This window comes from Danio rerio, chromosome 23 (assembly GCF_049306965.1).
Source record: "Danio rerio strain Tuebingen ecotype United States chromosome 23, GRCz12tu, whole genome shotgun sequence".
NCBI lineage: Eukaryota > Metazoa > Chordata > Actinopteri > Cypriniformes > Danionidae > Danio > Danio rerio.
Window position 1 is genome coordinate 30,463,188 of NC_133198.1, and position 10,467 is coordinate 30,473,654.

Consider the following 10,467-nt stretch of genomic DNA (forward strand, 5'->3'; position numbering starts at 1 on the left):
TGTGTTTTTATTTCTGTAATAAATATGGCTGTCAAGCCAGAATCTTGATGGTTTATTGTGGGTATGTCGTTTACATGAATAAATCTGTGTTACAAGTTAAACAAAAATTCTAATAATGAATTATATTTTGAATTTAAACAGTATTTATCTTACGTTTACATTAAATTTACAATTGAATAGCCAAAATTAAAAGTTTTAGTCTTTTAAATGCGATTAATCGCGATTAATTTTCTTTTTAAAGTGTGATTAATTAGTTAATTTTTTTAATTGATTGACAGCACTAATATATATATATATATATATATATGTGTGTGTGTGTGTGTGTGTGTGTGTGTGTGTGCGTGTGTGTGTGTATAATATATAATAAACACATAATTGGTCACCATTTTCAGTCAGCACATGGACACTTAAATGCAGAAAGACAAGGACATCTGTCTACAACAAATGAACAGCCAAACAATCATTGGTCACAAGGCTGGTCAATCAAGCAAGCCGCAATTTTTGCAGAAAGGCTTCAGTCATTCTCAGCCAATAGATCTTGCTTGAAGAAACGGGAAGATTGACTGTTTCAGTTCAGACCTGCAAGAAGCCACATTTCATCCTAAAACCAGACAGCTGTCACAGGTCCGAGTCAATATCCAGTGCAGCAGCACAATGGAGAGTGTGATTTTGCTTGTATACAATAAATAATTAATATGAACTAGCTTACATTTTACACAAGACCTCGCCAGTTAGTTTGCATCAATCAAGAAATAAAAGTATTTAGTATTTATTTTGAAACAGCATAGGCAAGTTTAAGGGATGCGTAACCCAGAATAATATTTCACTATTACCATCAAGTCAACCATGATATAAGTGACTTTGTCCCCTTCAGAATAGCATCATACACTACCTGACAAAAGTCTTGTCGTCCATCCAAGTTAAGAACAACAAATAATAACTTCTATTTGATCATTTGGAATCAGAAGCGGTTTAAATGAAAGGCAAAGGCCTCGACATTACGCTTATTTTACCAAAATAAAATATGATCATGCCTTGAGTATTAATTATTTAATTAGGACAGTAAGATCTGACTTTGCTTAGACAAAAGTCTTGTCACTTAACAGAAATAATGTACAGTATAGAATATAAAGTTATGGTGCAGTGGAAAAATAATACTGTATATGACTCCCATGAGCTTAGGACTGCATCCATACATATCTTCAATAACTCAAATAACTTACTAATAAAGTCATCTGGAATGGCAAAGAAAGCTGAAGTATGAGAAGCAGCGCTATTCTGCTGAAGAATTTGCCCTCTCCTGTAGTTTGTAATGTAATGGGCAGCACAAATGTCTTTAACATCAGGCTGTTGATGTTGCCATCCACTCTAAAGATCTCTCACATGCCCCCATACTGAATTTAACCCTAAACCATGATTTTTTTTTCCTTTACTAAACTTGACTGATTTCTATGGGAATCTTGGGTCCATGCGGGTTCCAATAGGTCTTCTGCAGTATTTGTGATGATTGGGATGCAGATCAACAGATTCATTAGAAAAAAACTACCTTCTGCCACTTCAAAAGGATCAACTAAAAGTGAAGTTATTATTTGTAGCTCTTACACAACTGCGATCAACAACAAGACTTTTGTCAGGTAGTGCAGATGATGCTCAGCTACAACAGTTTCAGAAAAATATAATAATTAACAACAAAAACTGCACACACACACACACACACACACACAATTCACAACACAGGCAAAACAAGTTAAAACCGATCCCTCCTGCAATAGACTGAGGTTATGTGAAGTGAAACAACCATCCTGTTCAAGCAACTGTTAATTTCTCTCATTCACAGCCTTTGCAAATGTTTCTGAGTGAATTCACAACAGTCTGGAATGCAAGTTTCCCAGCACATAATGATACAAACACACATAAAGATGTTTGTTTGTTATTAAATGTCTTCTTTGTTGTAAACAGTGTCAGCTCAGATGTGAATGTGTCTGCAAAAAACGCAAAGTCTTCCTTATGCAGCTCCACACTGATGTGGAGGCACTCAGGACTGTTTGTCAAGGCTGTGGAATAACAATGATGTTGTAAATAATATTAAGTTTCCTGTATAGACGGATCGTTTCACTTCTTAGGACCTCTGTGTTTCATCTTTCATTTTGTTTTGCCTTTATGTTTTTTTATTAACTCAAAGTACCAATAGCCTAGGGCTGGGCGATATGGTAAATGCAATCTCGATGATTATTTTTCATATTGAACGATAACGATATATATTTTGATACAAGTTGTTAATGCTCACAAATTTAAAAAGAGTATCCCAACAATGACTAAAGCCACAAAAACAAGAGGGTCTAATAAATGGCATAACATTTGGCTGATAATTTTTAAAATTCTCTAATATCAGTGTGATTGGCTCTTAGATCAATATAGAATTAAAAAAGTTCAGAGCTTTTCATTGGTATTGGCATAAGTTATATCGTGATTCAATATAATATTGTTTATTGGTTCAGCTCTACAGTAGCAATTGACTTGCAATTAATGGATCACGGTTTCAGTTATAAATCTTTTTTAAAGGACAGCTATGATGAAAATCCTCCTTAGTAAGCTTTTTGTACTGAACTGTGTGTAAGTAAGGTATAGTGTGTCCAGTCATATTGGAGTGATAGAAACACAAAAAATCTCTTTTTTTTTGTTAATTTCATTAAAATAGGATCCACATCCCTTCCATTTTGAGGCCCACCTCAACATGACGTAGGAGTGCGATTTCCCCGCCCACCAAATTGATTGACAGCCGCATATTAACATGTCTTCGTAGTAACACATAATCATATCAACAAGAGAGGATGTGAGCAAAGCAACTGGGTATAAAAGATCTGTTCAGCTGTCTGTAATCATTGATCATCATTAAATGTGATCAAGAATGAGTTTTACAAACAATTTTAAAACGGTGCAAGTTTGTAATGAACTACAGCAATTTTACCACCACAGCCGCATGTCAGTACATATATACAAGACAAATCGATCCCAGTTTGTGAACGTTAAATCAAGTTTACTTTGTACATTAACATAACGGATATCTATACAGCAGTGGATAATATAATTGTGTATCCTGTTACATTTGCGTGCAAAAACAGTCCAAAGTTAAATGTATGCGCTGTGTGTGTGTGAATAATTTTGTAACGACATTGTGAGTGACTCATCATTTAAATCGACTCAATAATAATCGTTGGTAAAGTTCTTACTGTAGTATTTCTCACAAAAGTTACATGACATCTGCTTCCTTCATGTCTGTCACTACCTATGTTTCCATCCACCTATTTTTATGCGCATTTTGCATATGTGCATAAAAAACGGTTGATGGAAACGCCATGATGCGCATATTTTTGAAAATGTGCATTAAAAACATGAGCATAACCGAGTAGAATAAACTTTTCATTCAAAAAGAAAAGATGCGCATAAACTGCGATAGAAACAATTCTACTGCACAAATTCTACTATGCGATTTAAAAAAAAGGTCATGTGATTTTGTTAAGAGATCATGTGATGACAAAATGTGTGTAAATGGACAAACCAGCAGGCTGAACACACTGTAAACTATCTGCAATGTTGTTTTGGTCATTCTAAAAAACCTAACCGTATAGGTATTTGTGTTATAATATTATTAATGACCTCCAGAATTAAGAGCTTCTGGCAGACACCAAAAATAGATAGATATTGTCCAGACCCCAGAGCAGACAATTATTATATTCTGAAAGATATAATAAATAATCTAATGGGTGTTTTGAGCTGAAACTTTACAAACACTTTCTGGAAACACAAAAGACTTATCTTAAACCTTGAAAAGGGGCTAAATAAGTGGCATTTAATGTTCAACCTAGAAAGTCACCTACTGTACATACTAGAATTCCTGAGGGAGATTTCTTTACTTATTGATGTCACTACATGTTTAAGACATGCTTCTGCTCCATTTCCACTCTGCTTTTACACTTTCCACTCCCACACACACTAATGACCATGCAGTTACAGAAAACACTGTTGTAATAACACATCATTAACATTTTTCATTTTGTTCAAAACACTTTCAGTAACACCTAAAATACACATATTATGGCAAACATTTTGACAAACTGCCATCTTATAAAGTCTTCACGCCTAAATGAAACCCTTTCAAAAAGCCTGGATTGTACATTTAATTCACGCCTAATATTTTGAACAGAAATTGCGTGATACCTGCTAATTTCACATGGCCACGGGGGCGCCATCGGGAGCAGCCACCTGCTTCCTAACCCTCATCCTCCACATAAACTATCAAAAACAGCTGTTAAGCTTTACGTCTGTAACACAAACAACACTAAAAGACCTGCAAGAATACTATGATAAAGCGTTTCTGGATGCAGGAAAACCAGAAGAAGAGCTCATTTAGGCAGAGAGCAGACATATTGTCATTCCCCCCAAAAAACGCTTATGCTACGGGTCCTCCCAGCCTGATATGCAGGAAATCTTTGGTATAATTAAGAAAAAAGGCTACATCTACGCATGTTTAGAAAAATAAGACTATTTAATTATTACTTTGAAAACTACATCGACTTCCAAAGTCAGTGATATCAACAAATTACTTGGAGTTCGTCTGTTCCAGTCGGGTTTTAACTCCGCGAGAGCTCATGTGTGTCATATGACTGCGTGAATAAGCTTATGAAAGCAGGCCGCTGAATGGATGTTGCTGAATTACTGCGTGTTTTACTACTCAGCCTATCGACTAATACAAGTATTTCTGAGCTAAAGAGTCCGTGAATTTAAAATCAGCAAGCAAACTGCTTTAATATGCATCTTCGCTAGCATATGGGCTAATTTAGCCGGTTAACTCCTGTCAAGCTCGACAGCCTTAAAGGGCCAGTTCACCCTATAATTGTCATGTCGTGTCAAACTTCCTCCGTTCTGTACAATATACATGCTTTAGACATGTATAGACATGGCAGCTTCACGTGCAATTTCATCATATAAACATGCTTGTCAATAGTTGCACTAAACGTATAAATGCACAAGTCCTTCTACAATTTTAATAGTCCATTACAGAACAATTTACATAAACAGACAAAACGAGACTGTGATAAGGACGTGAGGGACTGACTGTCAGCCTCACTTCTCTTTCCACTGTCAGTGTCTTCTTTCAGTCTGTCACTGGGGTTCACGTGGGTTTTGGGCAATTTAGAGAAAGCATGTTTTAAGGGAACTTGTCGTCTGTGCATGTGAGCAATCTTAAAACCACAAACATGATGCAAAAGTTGAGCCGCAGATTAGAAATGGCTTTTGTAAACGGGCCAGCGAGGAGATTAATGAATCATCCTGTCAATAGCCAACAAGAAGACGCGTCTTCGACAACATGGCCAGCTTGCAGTTTAGGTGATGTAAGTGCTGTGCTAACCGACCGATGGCCTTATATAGCTAGCGATCATACTTCCCATGACCCTATTTTTAAGAAGGGCAACGGCCAGAGACCAATTAGGGAGGGGTGAAGAGGCCCCGACTCACCATGACGCCTGAGTCTCCCCCGGTCCCGGGTGCGATCTCGTCCTCCCCACGGGTTTCGGGTCCCGGCTCAGCCTCCTCCTGCAGCTGCGGCTCTCCGCCCTGGTCTGAACTCATCGGCCGCTCCTGGCTCACCGCGCCTCCGTCGTGCTCTCCCTCTGCCCCCCTCGGCGCACCCTTTCTGCTGATCGAGTACTTTGCTAATACACCAGAATAGATGCGCAGACAGCAGGCGGTCCGGTAGAAGAAGCTGAACTTATAGAGCGCTCGGTGATGAAAGCTGGCTAGCCTCAGAATGGGCTAGTTCTCCTGCTAACTAGCTGGCTAGCTAGCTATCAATGCATCGACAATTACGGCGCAAGCTCCGACGTTTGTCAGCCGACTGGTGAAAATGACAGCGCGAGCGCCAAAAATAGCGAGTTCGTTCCTCACGCGCCTTCCTCGCGATTTACTCAAGCGCCTGTGCCATAGGGTGCATTCCTAAACGGGCGACCGAAGCGGACACAGGGGACACGCACCTTACCAATGAGTAGGCAGACATTAACACAGTCCGCCACCGTCCCACACTCCTCTGCGACCTCTTGATACCCTCTGAAGTTGATCTGCTCAACTTCCGGTTGAAGCGATGGCTGACGGCAGGCAAAATAAAAGTCATTTTCGCTTCGCAACAGACGCCCACGTAATATTCGTGTTTACTTCTTGAGTAATGTGACAGACATTTTTGCGCGTTTGTAATCCTAAATAAAACTACAGTCATTTATTCTGTTTTGTCACTTTACTCTGTGGAACAACAAACAATATTAGACACACTCTGTCAGTTTAAAACTAGATTAAAGCCACATCTTTTTGCATTAACATACATATACAGTAAAACACAAATGCTTTTAAAATCCAAATCCTCTTAAGCAGGGGTGTCCAAACTCGGTCTTGGAGGGCTGGTGTCCTGCAGATTTTAGCTCTAACTTGCTTCAACACACCTGCACATGTTTTCTAGAAAGCCTACCCTGCTGAAAAATCCAGCTTAAACCAGCCTAGGCTGGTTGGCTGGTTTTAGCTGGTCGACCAGGCTGGTTTTAGAGGGGTTTTGGTCACTTCCAGGCTGGTTTCCAGCCATTTCCAGCCTGTTCTTAGCTGGTCAGGCTGGAAAATGACCAGCCAAATCCAGCTAAAACCAGCTTGACCAGCCTGGTTTAAGCTGGATATAGCTGGTTTTGGCTGGACTCCCAGCTTGGCTAGGCTGGTCAAGCTGGTTTTAGCTGGTCATCTCCCAGCCTGACCAGCTAAGATCGGGCTGGAAATGGCTGGAAACCAGCCTGGAAGTGGCCAAAACCCCTCTAAAACCAGCCTGGTCGACCAGCTAAAACCAGCCAACCAGCTTAGGCTGGTTTAAGCTGGATTTTTCAGCAGGGTAGCAATAGCTTGATTAGCTAACCCAGGTGTGTCTGATTGGAGTTGGAACTAAACTTTGCAGGACACCGGCCCTCTGGGACCGAGTTTGACGTCCCTGCTGTAAAGAATTGTTAGTTTGCATTAGAGCCACCGGAGCTGGGAATACTTCCCAAAATACATAATTTAAACAGCATCTGTGCATATGTTAGTCTGTTTTTATTATTCCAGAGGTTTCCATAATCCTGGACCAGGCCGTATCGTGAGCAGCTGCTATGGTGGTTATGGAGGAGTGGAGAGCATGGGACTGACCCCAGTAACAGACGAGTCCTTGCATTGATCTTAAAGGGCCAGCCTGTACACCAGTCGGTGACCTCTCCCACCTGCAGCTTCTCTACGATGGATGTCCAGCTTTCTCCAGCCTCCGGCGCCTAGACTGCAGCTCTGCACAAGACGTTTGGCCAAAGGAGAAATGGTCGTGTCCAACTGAGCCTGGTTTCTCTCGAGGTTTTTAATCCTTCATTTTCGCCAATTTGTCGCCACTGTATTTTTCTCGCCACTCACCACTGGCTTGCATGGTTTGGGACTTGTGGAGCTTTGCATCGATGGATTTGTTTTTCAGTGTTTGGATTTTCAGCAGTGAAAATTAAACCACACTGATCAAAACTAAACTCAAACTCTAAAAACTGAACTGACACGGTTTAATTTACTATAATCTTCTACGTGAAGCTGCTTTGACACAATCTACATTGTAAACGTGCATTAGAAATAAAGATGAATTGAACTGAAATTAAATTAGGGAGAAGATTAGGAAGTTTTATCATTCAATGAATTTAACGTTAAATATTTGATAGAGAGTGTCGATTTTGTTTTCTTGTTTCACTTCAGACAAAAAGTTATGGGTTTTGAATTATTTATTTTTATTTTTTCGGATTAATAAGATTTTACCATGATATTTGCTAGTAATATTTACAGGTTTGGTTTATCTGGCTAGATAAAACGTTTCTAAATAGATTGTCTAACAAAGTGTTGTTTCCCAGGACCTGATAAAAGAGCTTATGTTTTGTCTCATTGAGACAAATTATTAGAAAAATATCCTGTTAATCCTAAATGTAAAGAAGTGCACTATAAAATTATGAATCACATTTATCCTGCAGGAGAATTTCTAAAGTTAAAATTCATTATTGATGACTCAACATGAAACAACTGAACACTTGTTTTTCCAATGTAATGAGTTTCACAGATTTTGGGACGAAGTACCAGTTTGGATACAACAGAAAATATCTGTAAGACTTGTCTTGTCATGAGAAGTTATTAAGTTTGGCCAATTACTTAAGGATAAAAAGAAATCTTATATAATGAATAAATTTGTTATTATTACAATTCTATATTCATAAATGTACATTTTTCAAAATTCCCCCAAGACTAGTGGTGTTTAAAGAAGAATGTGTGTTATATTTGTAGACATTAAGAGAGATGAAAAGTCAAAAAGCAAGACATTTTGAGAACTTTAACTCCCCTGCTACTTAATTTTCTTTATCATTTTTTGTAAATTTTTGTTATTTTATTTATTTAAATCTGCTGTATTATTGAGGATGGAAAGATTGTGATGTAAATTGATTTTTATCTCAGTCTTTGTGTAATTCCCAAAAGTACTATTGGCTTTGTTACTGTTCAAGCATTTTTAATAAAAAAAGCTCTTTGCCCAAAAAAAATGATTATTAAAAGCTGTACACATTTTACGCATTTGCTGCTTCTCAATGGGTCTAGTAAAATACGGTGAAAAACTTTTTTTAAAGCTGGATAAATTGTAATAAATACGATATAAAAAATTGAATACAGACCAATTCTTATCAATCCATGATTTAAAATGTGGGGACTGGGGAGCTATAATTTCAGAACGAGGAAGAATAAATATACAGCTGTTTGTAAATAGTACCACATCATTTGTACTCAGAAATTGCATACGTCTTTGTTGAAAGCTATTCACGTTGGCTTGGTTCAGCTGATCAAAGGGTAATTGGGTTATTCTTTTGTAATACCAAGGTTGGGCAATCTAATTATTTCTTGATATTAATTTTACAGGGCAGAGCTGTAATAAAAGCACTTTAAGAATGTTAGTAAAAACACAGCTTTTCCCTTCTTAAGTTAAGAACAGAGACCCCTTGTTTTTTTTCCTGAAGACATTCGAATTCGAACAAGATTTCTCTCTTTTCCACTTCTACCAAAGGCAAAAGAAGTTCAGTTTTAAATTATTAAAGATTTTTATTCTTGTAATCAGTTCCCCAGACATGGATTTAAAATGGATTGTAATGTTTGTACCTTTTGTGATGCAGACATAGTATCATTGTAACACGTTTTATTTATGCAAATCTGCAAAAAAAAAAAAAAAAAAGGTTGTGGGATAACATTTCTGTTTGGTTAAGATTGAAATATGTGACACCTGATTTTGATTTGTAAAATATGTATCTTTTTTTCAGAATTTTTTTCAGGATTTTCGGTTAGCAATTTTGTGACTGTGGCAGCACAGTGCGCAGTGGGTAGCAAAATCGCCTCACAGCAAGAAGATCACTGGTTCGAGCCCCAGCTGGACCAGTGACATTTCTGTGTGAACAAATCACTGGCACTATCCTTCCTACACTTCAATAACTGTACTCTTCCAGAGTGAGTAAAAGGGCTCACAAAATCACTCTGGACGCCTTGCACCCAGCACACTTCCTGTTTGAACTATTGCCATCTGGTCGGCACAACAGAGCAAAAAAACAGCCAGACACAGGAAAAGTTTCTTTCCTCAGGCCATCAATCTCATGAACAGTTAAATATTCCCCTACTGTGCAATAAACATGCAATACTTTCTCATAAACACTTGTACAAAGCACTGTATAACCTGTATATTTATAACAAATCTGTACATGCAATTCAACAAAGATATTTTTGACTACTGCATCTTTGTTTAATGCTTATAGTCTTTTTTCATTTTATTTTATTGTCATTTGTAACTGTATGTACACTGGAAGATTCTGTAGCCAAAACAAATTTCGTGTGAAGCACACTTGGCAATAAAACTGATACTGAAAAAAAAACATGCAGCTGTAATATTATAGCATGTCAAAAATGGTATTGGTACTGGTATCTGCTGATGAACAAATTTCTTTCACCTTTACAGGGCAGTTTCTTTGTTATTATAATGGAAAGTTGGCAGCTAGCTCTCTGCAACTCTCACATGGTCACCCACCAAAGCTAAACTGGGTTGCACCTGGTCAGTACCTAGATGGGAGACCACATGGGAAAAGGTTGATGCCGGAAGGGGTGTTAGTGAGGCCAGCAGGGGGCACTCAAAGGTTTTTGTGGGTCCTAACGCCCCAGTATATTGATGAGGATTCTATACTGCTCAGTAAAGACAAAGACAGAGAAGTTAAACAGAGGTCCTGACTCTCTGTGGTCATTAAAAAATCCCAGGAAGACCTTCGAAAAAAAAAAAAGAGTAGGGGTTTTAGAGAGACTTCCTGATAGTGTAAAGCGCTTTGATTGCCCGCGAGACCATTTGATCCGGGCCCATCCATCAAT

General features: G+C 38.3%; 1 protein-coding gene across 2 annotated transcripts in view; it reads right to left on the bottom strand.

Annotated features, from left to right (window-relative positions):
- larp4aa (La ribonucleoprotein 4Aa) overlaps positions 1 to 6,334 on the bottom strand; it is a 39,543-nt gene extending 33,209 nt beyond the window's left edge. The window contains exon 1 of one of the 2 annotated variants that reach the window (NM_001423566.1): positions 5,518 to 6,334. In NM_001423566.1, the coding sequence (NP_001410495.1) occupies positions 5,518 to 5,631 (114 nt within the window). In that variant the 5' untranslated portion in view covers positions 5,632 to 6,334. The remainder of the gene's footprint in view (positions 1 to 5,517) is intronic. The other variant, XM_009296950.4, reaches the window with a different exon arrangement.
- Between the last annotated feature and the right edge of the window lie 4,133 nt (positions 6,335 to 10,467).